Source organism: Lathamus discolor, chromosome W (genome assembly GCF_037157495.1).
Source record: "Lathamus discolor isolate bLatDis1 chromosome W, bLatDis1.hap1, whole genome shotgun sequence".
NCBI lineage: Eukaryota > Metazoa > Chordata > Aves > Psittaciformes > Psittacidae > Lathamus > Lathamus discolor.
Genome location: NC_088908.1, coordinates 25181961 through 25197294, shown reverse-complemented (window position 1 = coordinate 25197294; position 15334 = coordinate 25181961). Strand labels below are relative to the sequence as shown.

At 44.3% G+C, this 15334-nt stretch overlaps 1 protein-coding gene across 12 annotated transcripts in view; it reads left to right on the top strand.

Annotated features, from left to right (window-relative positions):
* The window catches only part of LOC136004481 (core-binding factor subunit beta-like), an 88149-nt gene that overhangs the window by 28342 nt on the left and 44473 nt on the right, over positions 1–15334 (top strand). For 5 of the 12 annotated variants that reach the window (XM_065660997.1, XM_065661002.1, XM_065660999.1 and 2 more), the window contains 2 exons: positions 1078–1194; positions 1828–1954. In XM_065660997.1, the coding sequence (XP_065517069.1) occupies positions 1078–1194; positions 1828–1954 (244 nt within the window). Of the gene's footprint in view, positions 1–1077; positions 1195–1827; positions 1960–8685; positions 8712–15334 lie in introns of those variants that run through there. The other 7 variants (XM_065660998.1, XM_065661000.1, XM_065661003.1 and 4 more) reach the window with 5 other exon arrangements.

Here is a 15334-nt window from a genome sequence, read left to right as displayed (position 1 = left end):
ATTATTTCTTCATTATTAAGGTACTGCGTGTTGTACTAATTAAAACCTCCAGAGTATGTCACTTCATACTGAAGTGTGATAAGTTGTAAAAATCAAGCTTGGAGATTAAAATCTGTATTTTCTTTGGCAAATAACATTACTTGCTTGTCAGTTGGTTTTATTTGTTCCCTTCCACTCATGGACTGCCTTTTATGTTGTTCAGTACTTAATTTTACTATGACAGCCTTAGTGTAAGGAAGGCTTACCTACCTCCTGTGGCTCAAAACCTTTGCTTTTTCTGCTTGAATGACCTTAGCTGATGAGTGTGGAACGGAGCAAGTCAGCACACTTGGGGTGCTTTGAAATGCACCATAGTGCTAAACATCAATTATGCTTTGAGGATTTGCCATAGAATGAATTTAGAACTATTGGAAGAGGTGCTGTGTGAAAATTCCCCTGCCTAGCTGGGTTGCTACTGAAGGCACATTGATGCTGCAGGTAGTGCTTCTTTTGAAAAGCATTTTCACAAATACTAGGGTAGATATGGGAAGCCTAATCTTAGCATGGTGTGTGTATGTATAGTATGTTTTACTAAACTCTGACTAGTTGGTAAATCTGAGGAGGACTGAAACTGGTGCTTGTTCTTTGTTGAAAGAGCTTGTGTATTGGGGTAAAATCCAGTGCTGCTTGAGAGTAGGAAAGCATGTGTTGGTTTAACCATTTGAATGTGCCATAAAGGCTTCTCTGTCTGGCAGCATGCCGCTTTCTTTGTGACACAGGGGTAAGCTGACAAGAAAAAGTTACTTTAACTGAAAGCAGTAACTGAATTCTAACCAAATCCTGGTGTGTGCCAGTTCATAAAATGAGAACACATCTTAAATTTATTCCATCCAGTGCAGGAGGCAAATGTTACATTACTCAGTTAAAATGCATTCTCGGAAAGGAGGCAGGAGAAGCTGTTAAGTGGAGTCTCATGTTACCAGCTGGCTTGGAAGTTCTGAGAATATGTATAGAAGCTTCCTGCATCAGTATTGTCACTGTGCAGGCATGTGTGCAAATGCTTTCAATTTCATAGCATGTGTTTTGCTTTTGTTTCAGGTGTACTTGAAGGCACCTATGATTCTTAATGGTGTTTGTGTAATCTGGAAAGGCTGGATAGATCTTCAGAGACTGGATGGTATGGGCTGCCTGGAATTTGATGAAGAGAGAGCACAGGTAAGACAGTCTGCCCACAGCTACTGTGCCTTAGACATTGTTGTTCTGGAAGGAAACACAGGTAGTGATCATGCATTCTAATGTGCTTGTTTCCTGCCTGCACTTTGAGTACAAATTCCAAAGAAAACTTACAGTATAGAAGTTCAGAAATAAGAGGTTGTAGTTAAGCTACTGTTTTAAATTACATAAAAATATTAGGGGCGGGAATCATCTGTAGTTTACAACTTTGTGGATGATTTAACACTATGCTATGGATTAGTACATCTTGACGTATTTGAAAAGCTATGTCTAACTTGTAACAATTCAACTGGTTGGTCTATTTTAGCAGTTTACTTTAGGGTGGTTGTTTTTTAAGTCTTTTTTTATTACATATGGGGGAGGATGAATAGGGTTTTACCATTTGTTATATTCTTTTCCCCATCCTGCCCCCCCCCCCCCCCCCCCGTCCATAGTCCCCTCCTCCCCACCCACCCCCCCTCCCTCCCCATTGGCATTTGATGGAACTCACCTGTGTTCTAGGAGATTCTGTAGGACATTCTTGTCTTTCCTGTCAAGTGATCTCTAATATTCAAAAGGAATGTGATCTGACAGAAACAAGGGTAGCCTCTTGTGTCACTCCGTCTGGCTTGTTAGCAGGAGGATGCATTGGCACAACAAGCCTTTGAAGAAGCTCGGCGGCGAACTCGTGAATTTGAGGATAGAGACAGGTCTCATCGGGAGGAAATGGAGGTGAGGGCTTCACAGCTGATATCAGTAACTGGTTAGTACTTTCCAAAAACTTTAGATTTGTTTCCATTTTTTTGTCTCTGTACGATGTTGTGTTTGCTGTTTGATGTTGTATAAAAAATGCAAAATGCATTTTTTTAACTCTTAAAATGAATTTCAAGGTCTTGAAGTTTTGATAAGAATTCTCAGGTTTTATCCTTCTGTCCTGGGTTCAGCAGTAGCAGTCATTTTTCTCCTTAATAGCTGGTGCAGTACTGTGTTTTTGACTTTCAGCCTGGAAACAGCGCTGATAACACCGATGTTTTTAGTTGCTGCTCAGTAATGTTTCCTCTGACCAAGGACTTTTTGAGTCTCATGCTCTGAAAGGGAGGAGGGGAAGTCGGGAGGAAGCAGAGAACAGGACACCTGACCCAAACAAACCAAAGAGGTATTCCATACCACAGCATGTCATGGCCAGTATATAAACTGGGGGCAGTTACCTGGAAGGGCTAGATCACTGCTCGGGTTGGGCTGGGTATCAGTCGGTGGGTGGTAAGCGGTTGTATTCTCTTCCCTTGTTATTTCCCTTATCATTATTATTATTGGTGGTAGCAGTAGTGATTTTGTGTTATACCTTAGTTACTGGACTGTTCTTATCTCAACCTGTGGGAGTTACATTTTTTCAGTTCTCCTCCCCATCCCTCCGGGAGCAGGGGGAGGAAGAGGGGGGAATGAGCGAACGGCTGCGTGGTTTTCTCGGTTGCCGGCTGGGCTTAAACCGTGACAGTTCTTTGTGGTGCCCGATGTGGGGCACGAAGGGTTGAGTTAACGACAGATCTGACCAGAGTGTGTCTAACTGTATTTATGATAAGCATTCATTGTTTCAGATTAATAGGCACTCATCACAGTGCTGATTTATTGGCTCTCAAAGTTGTTGCTCTTGATCTCAGAGTTTCAGCATGTCCTACCTTACTTACAGCTGGTATTTGCTGTTTTAGTGTTTATTGGCTGGGGGGCTTGGGCTAAGGTTCTTGTTTCACTGTACTTTATGGTAATGACTTGTAATACAATAGCCTTATTGATCATGAAAGTGATGTGGCTTATGTTCCCAGTGTGGTCACCACCTCTATGCTTTGGGAGGTATGTAACAGAAATGTTTAGCAATTACACATCTTTTTTCCCCTACTCAGGTGGACAACCTGTGAGACATTCCCTTACCTTCCCAGCCCCCCCCACCAGACTATTTACAGCTTCACTTGAGAGTTTTGACTCTTCATTTGAGAGACGACTGTTTTGTCTGATCTCAAAAGTTAAGCAGGGTTGGGTTTGGGCCTTGTCTAGGGTTAGATAACGATACAGGAGGACAAAGAGATTTTCCCCGAGGCTGGACAGTCATGAGTGGCAGGGTGTGTGGGATAGTATGGGCAAGTACCTAGGCCAGTGGGGCCTCTCCAGTGCTTTGGAACTTCTCCCCTAAACAAGTGCAAAATCCAGAAAAATTAGTAACATACTTAAATGAGGTATGTTGTCATCCTGGTCATACCAGAGAGAGACAAAACGTGGCAATGTGCTGGGGCTTGGCCTATGCTTACAAAACCCTATTCAACACTATCCAGTACCTTCAAAGGGAAAAAAATGTCTCTGGATCTGATGGCAAAGCAACCAACAATGTAGCTACTCTAACTCCAACTACAGCAATCTACTCCAATTCCAAATACAGCAGCCGCGCCAGCCCCAGCGACAAGTAGAGCAGCTACATCAGCCCCAGCGACAAGTAGAGCAGCTACCCAAACAACAGATACTGCACCCACTCCAACTGCAGTGATAATCACTGCAGCTAAACCAGAGGACCAATTCGTGCCAATATCAGTTGTCCCGTACGCAAGGGGAAAAGCAAAAAAGGGGCAAGAAAGATGAAGCAAGATGAAGAAACAATGTACTCACCACCAACAGCATCTGAACAGGTATTATTAGTATGTGAATCAGAGGAAGAAGAGGTGACTTCTCGACCCTGGACTTCATCTGAGCTACGGAATATGTGAAAAGATTTTACCTGTCAACAAAAGGGAGCATATCATCGCCTGGTTGCTCCAATGCTGGGACAATGTGGCCGAAGGTCATGAACTGTAAGGTAGGGAAGCTAAGCAGCTGGGATCACTTGCTAGAGAAGGGGGAATTGACAAAGCAATTACAAAAGAGAAACTGTCCCTCAGGCTTTGCAGGCAGCTCTTGGCAGCTGTGAAAGAAAGGTTTCCATACAAGGATGATGTTATGAGTTGCTTGGCCAAGTGGACTACTCTAGAGAAAGGCATCCAGTCTCTGAGGGAATCAGTCATTGTAGAGATGATCTATCGCAAGCAGGATGACGGGAAAGGACCTATAGATCCAGATGAAGTTGAACGTAAGACCTATGTAGTGGAAATTTATACAGAATGCACCGTCATCATATGTTCCCTCATTGGCAGCAATAACCTGGCATGACATAGTACCACCAACAGTGGATGAAATGATTTGTCAACTCCAAAGAGTTCGAAGACAATCTCACCCCTGCCATCACTTCAGCTGTGGAAAAACTGCCTCAGGAGCTCAGACAGTGGACAGGGGTAGAGCAGTTGATGTCATCTACCTAGACCTCTGCAAAGCATACGACACTGTCCCACACAACATCCTTGTCTCCAAATTGGAGAGACATCAATTTGATAGGTGGACCACTCAGTGGATAAAGAACTGTCTGGGTGGCTGCATGCAAAGAGTTGTGGTCAATGGCCTAATGTCTGGCTGGAGACCAGTAATGAATGGTGTCCCTCGGGGATCGGTGTTGGGACCAGTCTTGTTCGACATCTTTGTTGGTGACATGGACAGTGGGATTGAGTGTGCCCTCAGCAAGTTTGCTGATGACACCCAGCTGGGTGGTTCAGTTGATACACTGGAGGGAAGGAATGCCATCCAGAGGGACCTTGACACGCTGTAAGGTGGGCTGATACCAACCTTATGAAGATTAACCATGCCAAGTGCAAGGTCCTACACCTGGGTTGGGGCAATCCCAGGCACACCTAAAGGTTGGGCAGAGAAGAGATTCAGAGCAGCCCTGTGGAGAAGGACTTGGGGGTGTTGGTCGGTGAGAAACTTAACATGAGACGGCAATGCGTGCTTGTAGCCCAGAAAGCCAGCTGTATCCTGGGCTGCATCAAAAGGAGCGTGACCAGCAGGTCAAAGAAGGTGATCCTGCCCCTCTGCTCTTGTGAGACCTCACCTGGAGTATTGTGTGCAGTTCTGGTGTCCTCAACATAAAAAGGACATGGAACTGTTGGAACAAGTCCAGAGAAGGGCCACGAGGATGATCAGGGGACTGGAGCACCTCCTGTATGAAGACAGGCTGAGAAAGTTGGGGCTGTTCAGCCTGGAGAAGAGAAGGCTGTGTGGAGACCTCATAGGAGCCTTCCAGTATCTGAAGGGGGGCTATAGGGATATTGGGGATGGGACTATTCATTAGGGACTATAGTGACAGAGCAAGGGTTAATGGGTTAAAACTTAAACAGTGGAAGTTTAGATTGGATATATGGAAGAAATTCTTTACTGTAAGGGTGGTGAGGCACTGGAATGGGTTGCCCAAAGAAGTTGTGAATGCTCCATCCCTGGTGCTGTTCAAGGCCAGGTTGGATGAAGCCTTGGGTGGCATGGTTTAGTGTGAAGTGTCCCTGCCCATGGCAGGGGGGTTGGAACTAGGTGATTATAAGGTCCTTTACAACCCTAACTATTCTGTGATTCTAATTGAGAGATGATCTATCCAATCTGTCCAGTTCCCTACGTGTACCAACACACGTCTCAGCTATTATCAAAAGGCATCCTACTGCTTGGGAGAGAGGATGTAGGAGGTATACACCGTGGGCCACCCTATGGTTTTACCTGAGGGATCACAGAGAAGACCTGAGGAACTGTGATGGAAAACCTGCCTCAGCTCTGGAGGAATGGGTGTGTGAATTGGAGAACAAAGGTCAAGGATGGTCATCCCATGAAAGCTGTGGCTTCAGTCTCTGGTGAGCAGGTTCCCAGATGGAGTGGAAGAGCTGATTTGACTTCAGCTCCTGTGATAAAGACTAATCCCTGTCAACAAGATGTAAGTGACCAATGTGATGAGTATTAGAGGGGCCTTGCCTCCAGCCAGGTGGAGGTAGGGGACAATCGGATTTACTGGTCTGTGTGGATCAGATGGCCTGGCACATCAGTCCCACAGAAGTATAAGGCTCTAGTAGATACCGGTGCACAGTGTACCCTGATGCCATCAAGCTGTCAAGGGGTGTAACCCATTTCTATTTCTGGAGTGACAGGAGGATCCCAAGAGTTGACTGTACTGGAGGCTGAAATCAGCCTGACTGGGAGGAAGTGGTGAAAGCACCCCATTGTGACTGGTCCAGAGGCTCCATGCATCCTCGGCATAGACTACCTCAGGAGAGGGTACTTCAGAGACCCAAAAGGGTACCGATGGCCTTTTGGTATTGCTGCTTTGGAGACAGAGGAAATTGAGCAGCTGTCCTTGTTGCCTGGTCTCTCAGAGGATCTTTCTGTTGTGGGGTTGCTGAAGGTCGAAGAACAAGTGCCGGTCGCTACTACAACAGTGCACCGGCAGCAATATCGCACCAACTGAGACTCCCTGATTGCCATCCATAAGCTGATCCGTAGACTGGAGAGCCAAGGAGTGATCAGTAGGACCCGCTCACCCTTTAATAGTCCTATATGGCCAATGGTAAAGTCTAATGGAGAATGAAGACTAACAGTAGACTATCGTGCCTGAATGAAGTCACATCATTATTGAGTGCTGCTGTACCAAACATGCTAGAACTTCATTATGACCTGGAGTCAAAGGCAGCCAGGTGATATGCCACAATTGATATTGCCAATGCATTTTTCTCAATTCTTTGACAGCAGAGTGCAGGCCACAGTTCACTTTTACTTGGAGGTATGTCCAGTACACTTGGAACTGACTGCCCCAGGAGTGGAAACAGTGCTACCATGTGCATGGACTAACCCAGACTGCACTGGAACAGGGGCAAGCTCTAGAACACCTGCAGTACATTGATGACATTTCTGTGTGTGGTGATACAGCAGAAGTTTCTGAGAAAGGGAGGAAAATAATCTAAATCCTGCTGAAAGCCAGTTTTGCCATAAACAAGAGTAAGGTCAAGGGACCTGCACAGGAGATTGAATTTTGGGGAATAAAATGGCAAGATGGATGTCGCCAGATTCCCTCAGATGAGATCAGCAAGATAACAATAACATCTCCACCAACTAATAAGAAAGAAATAGAAGCTTTCTTGGGTGTTGTGGGGTTCTGGAGATTGTACATCCCAAATTATAGTTTGATTGTAAGCCCTCTCTATCATGTGACCCAAAAGATGAATGATTTTGAATGGGGCCCTGAGCAGCAACAAGCCTTTGAGTAAACTAAACGAGAGATAGTTCATGCAGTAGGCCCTGGACCAATCCGGACGGGGCAGGATGTGAAAAATGTGCTTTATGCTGCAGTTGGGGAGAATGGTCCTGCCTCGAGCCTCTGGCAAAAAGCACCAGGGGAGACTCAAGGTTGACCCCTTGGCTTTTGGAGTCTGGGATACAGAGGATGTGAGACCAGCTATACTCCAACTGAGAAAGAGATACTGGCAGCCTATATAGGGGTTTGAGTGGCTTCAGAAGTAAATCCATCTGGCCTGCTGCACTGTGGCAGGATATCGCTGTCTGGGTGCAGATCCTGGTGGTGAAGGTATGCCACGTAGATGCTCATGTACCCAAGAGTCGGGCTACTGAGGAACACCAGAACAACCAACAAGTGGATAAAGCTGCTAAGATTGAAGTGGCTCAGATGGACTTAGATTGGCAACATAAGGGTGAATTATTTTTGGCCTGGTGGGCCCATAAAACTTCAGGCCATCAGGGCAGAGATGAAACATACAGATGGGTTCGTGATCAAGGGGTGGATTTAACAATGGACACTATTGCCCAGGTTATTCACGAGTGTGAAACGTGCTGCAGTTAAGCAAGCTAAACAGTTAAAGCCTCTTTGGTATGGAGGACAGTGACTGAAGTACAAATATGGGGACGCCTGGCAGATTGACTATATCACACTCCCACCAACCTGCCAAGGCAAGTGCCATATGCTTACTGTAGTGGAAGCAACCACCGGATGGCTGGAAACTTACACTGTGCCCCATGCCACTGCCCGGAACACTATCCTGAGCCTTGAGAAACAGATTTTGTAGCAGCATGACACCCCAGAGAGAATTGAGTCAAACATTGGGACTCATTTCTGGAATAACCTTACAGACACTTGGGCCAAAGAACATGGCACTGAGTGCGTATATCACATCCCCTACCATGCACCAGCCTCTGGGAAAATTGAACGGTACAATGGGCTTTTAAAAAATACACTGAGAGCAGTGGATGATGGGACTTTCAAACATTGGGGTACACATTTACCAAAAGCTACCTGGTTGGTCAACACCAGAGGATCTGCCAACAGGGGTGGCCCAGCCCAGTCAGAACTTTTACATCCTGTACAAGGGGATAAAGTTCCTGTGGTGCACATGAAGAATTTGCTGGGGAAGACAGTCTGGGTTATTCCTGCTTCAGGTGAAGGCAAACCCACTTGTGGGATTGCTTTTGCTCAGGGACCCAGATATACTTGGTGGGTAATGCGGGAAGATGGGGAAATCTGATGTGTACCTCAAGGGGATTTGATTTTAGGGTAAAACAGCCAATAAACTTAATTGCATGCTGTTGTCTGCCATGTAGCACTTTTATAGCCCACCTGTCTTCAGGTCACCAGCGACTGCCCATGACTTCCCTCTGACCATCATCCCAACAAAGAATGAAATTTGATGAAACCAGATGAGTTCTGCAGTATCATCAGCAGGCAATGATCCAACACTGCACACAGCCTCCCCTGCTCTGAAAGACTGTTACAAGAGTTGGAGCCTGACATCATGGACTGGATGGACTCAGCAGCTTTATGGGGATTGGTCCATGAACTAAGCAATGACCTCTCTCTGTGTGTGTGGATGTGTATCTGTCTATATATATATCTATGAGATAAGAGTGATGGTATATTGAAAATTTGGGATCTGAGCGTGACGTGAATGGTATGGAATAAGGGGTGGATGCTGTCCTGGGTTCAGCAGTAGCAGTCATTTTTTCTCCTTCTTAGTAGCTGGTGCAGTGCTGTGGTTTTGACTTTCAGCCTGGGAACAACGCTGATAACACCAATGTTTTTAGTTGTCGCTCAGTAATGTTTCCTCTGACCAAGTACTTTTTGAGTCTCATGCTCTGACAGGGAGGAGGGGAAGTTGGGAGGAAGCAGAGAGCAGGACACCTGACCCAAACAAACCAAAGAGGTATTCCATACCACAGCATGTCATGGCCAGTATATAAACTGGGGGCAGTTACCTGGAAGGGCTAGATCACTGCTCGGTCGGGCTGGGTATCAATTTGTGGGTGGTGAGCAATTGTATTCTCTTCCCTTGTTGTTTCCTTTATCATTATTATTATTTGTGGTAGCAGTAGTGGTTTTCTGTTATACCTTAGTTACTGGAGTGTTCTTATCTCAACCAGTGGGAGTTACATTCTTTTGATTCTCCTCCCTATCCCTCTGGAAGGGGGGGAGTGAGCGAGCAGCTGTGTTGTTTTCTGGGTTGCTGTCTGGGCTTAAACCACGACACCTTCCTTTCTGTAGGTTATCTTTTCTGTGGGTACTTAAGCTTTAAGTGTATGTTTGTTCTGTGCATTTGTTCACAGAGCTTATCTGTCTCTTAGTTGATACTTTAATAGCAGGGAGGGATCTTTTCCCCCATGTGTTTCAGGAAAAGGCTTTGCAAGCTGCGGGCATATAATTTTGTACCTCACTGTCCCATGCTGTGGGCAACATTACCCGTGAGATTCATCAGATGCCACAGTCTGCTTTCTTGTACAGGCTGGTTTTTATTTTCTCTCACCTTTTTCTTACTGGCAGGGAGTCACTCTTCTGTTTCACTGGTGTAGTTTCTGCTGTCTTGTTCTTTTCTTCTTTTAGAGCCCTTCAGTCTTGAATCTTGTTCTGTCTTGATGAGAGCAAAAATTAGTGGGATCAAACCAAGAGGAGCCAGGAAAGAGAATGGAAACCAGCTGCTCTTGCATGTCAGGAAGGCAAGAGCTGTAAGAGGATGAGTAATACATAAGGAGAGTTGTCAAGCTAAGGCAGGCTGTAGTTTGGGCAAGAGAATAGAGAGAAAACAAACACTTTAATGTTTTCCCTTACTGTTTTCTATTTCCTGCTTCGTCAATACAGCTCGATTTTACTATAATCATAGAATAGTTAGGGTTGGATAGGACCTTAACATGATTTAGGTCCAACCCCCCTGCCATGGAAAAATGGATACGTTACACTAAATCATATCATCCAAGACTCAGTCCAACCTGGCCTTGAACACCACCCGCGATGGAGCATTCACAGCTTTTCCAGGCAACCTGTTCCAGTGCCTCACTACCCTCACAGTAAAGAACTTCTTCCTTAGATATAACCTGAACTTCCCCTGTTTAAGTTTGAACCCATTATCGCTTGTCCTATCGCTGCAGTCCCTAATGAAGATTCCCTCCCCAGCATTTCTTATAGGCCCCCTTCAGATACTGGAAGCCTGCTGAGGTCTCCATGCAGCTTTCTCTTTTCCAGGGTGAACAGCCCCAACTGTCTCAGCCCGTCTTCATATGGGAGGTGCTCCAGCCCCCTGATCATCCTCGTGGCCCTCCTCTTGACTATTTCCAACAGTTCCATGTCCTTCTTATGTTGAGGACACGAGACCTATACACAGTACTCCAAGTGAGGTCTCACGAGAGTAGAGTAGAGGGGCGGGATCTCCTTCAACCTACTGGTCAAGCTTCTTTTGATGTAGCCCAGGATACGGTGGGTTTCTGGCCTGTGAGTGCATACTGAGGCCAGTTAATGCTCAGTTTCTCATCATCCAACGCCCCCAATTCCTTCTCCACAGGGCTGCTCTGAATCTCTTCTCTGCCCAGCCTGTAGCTGTGCCTGGGATTGCCCCAACCAAGGTGTAGGACCTTGCACTTGGCTTGCTTAAACTTCATTCGGTTGTCATCAACCCACCTCACGAGCGTGTCAAGGTTCCTCTGGATGGCATCCCTTCCCTCCAGCATACCAACCAAACCACACAGCTTGGTGTCATCAGCAATGTTGCTGAGGGTGCACTCAATCCCACTGTTCATGTTGCTAACAAAGATGTTGAGGAAAACCAGTCCCAACACTGATCTCTGAGGGATACCAGGCATTACTGGTCTCTAACTGGACATTGAGCCATTGACCACAACTCTTTGTGTGTGGCCATCCAGCCAATTCTTTATTTACCAAGTAATCAAATGTGATCAATCTGCTGCTTTTCAGGTGTCGTGGTTTAAGCCCAGTCGGCAACCCAGAACCATGCAGCTGTTTGCTCACTCCCCCCCTTCCTCCCCCCACTCCTGGAGGATTGGGGAGGAGAATGGAAAGAATGTAACTCCCATGGGTTGAGATAAGAACACTCCATTAACTAAGGTATAACAAAAAACCACTACTGCTACCACTAGTAATAATAATGATAAGGGAAATAACAAGGAAGAGAATACAACTGCTCACCACTCGCTGACCGATACCTAGCCGGACCCGAGCAGTGATCTAGCCCTTCCGATTAACTGCCCCCAGTTTATATGCTGGCCATGACATGCTGTGGTATGGAATACCTCTTTGGCTAGTTTGGGTCAGGTTTCTTGTCTCTGCTTCCTCCCAACTTCCCCTCCTTCCTGGCAGAGCATGAGACTCAGGAAGTTCTTGGTCAGAGTAAACATTACTTAGCAACAACTAAAAACATTGGTGTTATCAGCATTGTTCCCAGGCTGAAAGTTAAAACTACAGTGCTGCACCAGCTACTAAGACTGAGAAAAGTGACTGCTACTGCTAAACCCAGGATGTCAGGTTTTTAGAAAATTTGATTATTGTTACTGTTAAGCTACTATTCTTCTGGTATCTTTGTAGATAATTGAGATTAGACAAGCTTTTTTCCCTTCCAAGTACAATTGTAAGGTGGTAAACATGAGAATGAGAGGAAAGAAGCAGATGCAGAGAGTAATATCTCTCTTTGAAGGGATGACTGGTGTGCCTCTCCTTGCAAACATTGATGTGGTGAGGTCAGATGTCAGCTTTAGCAAAGGTAAAATCCTTGCCTTGGAGGCCTCACTGCAGCTGGATCTTTGGAGGAACAGTGAGATTACCTGAAGTTTTCTGCCTCTGTCACAGCAGAGCTGGAACCTGCTTTGTAAGTTCAGTTCAACTGGAAGGTGGAATTAACTTAAAGCTGTTCATGGAGATCTGTGGCAGCCTGCCTTAATTCTAACAGCACAGCAGGAACTTCAAGCCTGCTTCATGTCCTTGACCTCGATTTACTTCAAGCTTTTCTTGTTTTTTTTTTTTTTTTAATTTTTTATTTTTTACTGTCCCTTCTTCACTATTCCTGTTACTATGGAGAAGCTGACGTGATTACTGAGTGCTGAAGGTTAAAAAAAGAATGAAGCTTCCTGAAGTAACTTCTGGAGTTCTGTGAGACTTATTCTTTCCTCCAAGAGTAGAAGAAACTTTTTTTGCAGCTATGATGTGCAAAACCCCTTTTAATTAACATTGAGATTGAGGTAGTATTGGGTATTTGGGGCATCGTGACAGACATCAGAACTTGTGACACTGAGACGCAAAAAGCAACATCCCTGGCCAGCTGCAGGAGCTGGATTTAATAACTTCTGAAAAGACTCTGTCTTTTAACAAGGCAGTAGGCAGTTGTTATTAAATAGCATTATTAGCTGCCAGTAGGCATTTTCTCTTAAAGCAACAGTAATCACTGTTCCAGCTCTAAACCACTAGTGTAGATCACTTACAGAAAGGAAGAAAAGGAAAAATTACTGACTTGAAATATGCTTAAGCAGAATGAAAGATTGTCAAAAGGTACTTAAAATTTGTTATGTCAAATACAGGATTTTAATAATTTAATTAAATGTTATGCATACTTTAGATTTTATTTTATGTCGTGGTTTAAACCCAACCACAAACCTCATTCACTCACTCCCCCCCCTTCTTGTCCTCCCCCTGCTCCTGGAGGGACGGAGAGGAGAATCGAAAAGAATGCAACTCCCACGGGTTGAGATAAGAACAGTTTAGTAACTAAGGTATAACACAAATCACTACTGCTGCCACCAATAATAATAATGATAAAGGAAATAACAAGAGGAAAGAATACAACACCTCAACACCAGCCAACCAATAACTCACCCCACTCCCCCCAGCAGAGCACCGACCGATACCTCCTCCAGCTCTGCAGTCCTAGCCCTTCCGGGTCACTCCCCGTTACATCCTGGGCATGATGTGCTGTGGTATGGAATACCTCTTTGGTCAGTTTGGGTCAGGTGTCCTGTCTCTGCTTCCTCCCAGCTTCCCCTCCTCCCTGGCAGAGCATGAGCCTCAGAAAGTCCTTGGCTAGACCAAACATTTGAGCAGCAACTGAAAGCATCAGCATTATCAGCTCTCTTCCCAGGCCAAAAAATGAAAACACAGCACTGCACTAGCTACTAAGAAGGAGAAAAATGCTACTGCTGAACCCAGGACATGTACGTGTGTAATATGTATAACAAAGATCCTTGCCTCCATTACTTGTAGTTATATAATTGGTGGTTTTTACATTTCAGTTTTTCATTTTTGTTTGGAGAAAGATGTCCTAGCTGTATATCTAGAATGATCTTTTGCAGTCTGGATCTTAAGACTGCATAAAAATTGGGATCTTTTGAAGCAGGGCAGGGGCGAGTGCTAAGATAGACTTACAATACATTCCTAAGGAGGAATCAAATTTCCAAACAATTGTTTCCTTGACTTTCACTGTAGTTGTGTTCAATGCATTCAATGTGTTCAGTGTGAAATTTTCATGTACGTTACACTACACACAGATGAAGATCCCCTCAGCATACATAATCTTTTCAATACAGTAGCTATATACCTTTCATCATCACTAAAACTGAAATTTTTTCTTTCCTGCTAAGCTTGGAGAGTAAAACTCAGAATTGCAAGACCTGGAACAGGATCTCATTAGTGTTAGACTATTTTAAGAACTGCAAAATTGCATACAATTGGGATATTTCAGACAGTAGAATTACAGCTGAAACGTCTAGTAGAGACCAGATTCCGCTTCAGTGGGGGAGGGGAATCTTGTGCTATTTCACCCACTCCTACCCAAAACAGAGGTGCCAGTGCTTTGGAAACATTTATCCACTCAAAGCCTGGCAGCATATGAAAATGAACAGATTCAGTTGTTTATACAGCTTTCAGTGTAAAAAACATTCACTAGTATAAGTCTCTCTGTAGACTTTTAAATCAAAGTGGTATATCTTTGCCTAGGAATGACTAAGGAAGATTGTTGAAAAGAGTAGAAGTGGTTTGTTTGTATGTGGCACTGGATATTAGAATGGTGATACTTTGAAGGGGAAATAGCAAGTGCATTAATAACTTGGGAGTGATCACTATACTAATTTTCTTAAACATCCTAAAAAACCACAAAAACACCCCATTGAATTAAAAAACAAACCCAAAACCAACAAAACACAACACAACCAAATAAAGGCACCAACAAACAAAACCAACCAACCAAACAAAACCAAACCTTGAGTGCTGTCAGGTTTGTTTTCCTTCCTTTAATCACATAAAAAAAGTTGGTTTTGGGTTTTTTTTTTTGGTTTTTTTTTTTTTTTCTTGCATCCGAGGGCAGAATCAGTAGTGGTTGGTAACTTCTGCTTAAATTTCCAGAAGTGATCAAATTTCTGTGCAGTTACAGCACTCCCCTAATGTAATGAGGGTGTGATTGGATTTAGGATTTTTCATTGAAATTAAGTGCCTCTAAATTGAACTTTGTTCTGTTGTGTTTTTAACATTTTCAGTTCTAAATACAAGATGCTTTTGGGATTTTTTTCTGTCAACTTATGTAGCTTGGTCACATCAGCTACTGCGAACCCTGTCTCACTGTTCAGGATTCTTTTGTTTCAAAGATGCTTTTGAAGTCAGTGAGTTCTTAATGGCTTCAAAATTAATAATTCCAATGGCTTTCACTTCTACAGAAACATTGGAATCCCGAGACAGTAAATATTTAGTGATACACATGAAGAAAGTCCTTATCCCCAGTTAAAGACTATGGTAAAAATAAATGGTTGTGTGAAGCTTTGTCAGTTTAGCAATACTGATCTACTTGGCAAGCTTGCACTATTTAGGGGCTTCATACTAATTGAAGGCAAAATTCTCTTCCCATGACAAGTGCCTTACAACAGGGAACTTGGTCCAAGGCCATTTGTTTCAGGGTGTGTTCTGGAGCTGATGCTTTTGAACAGGTATATGAAT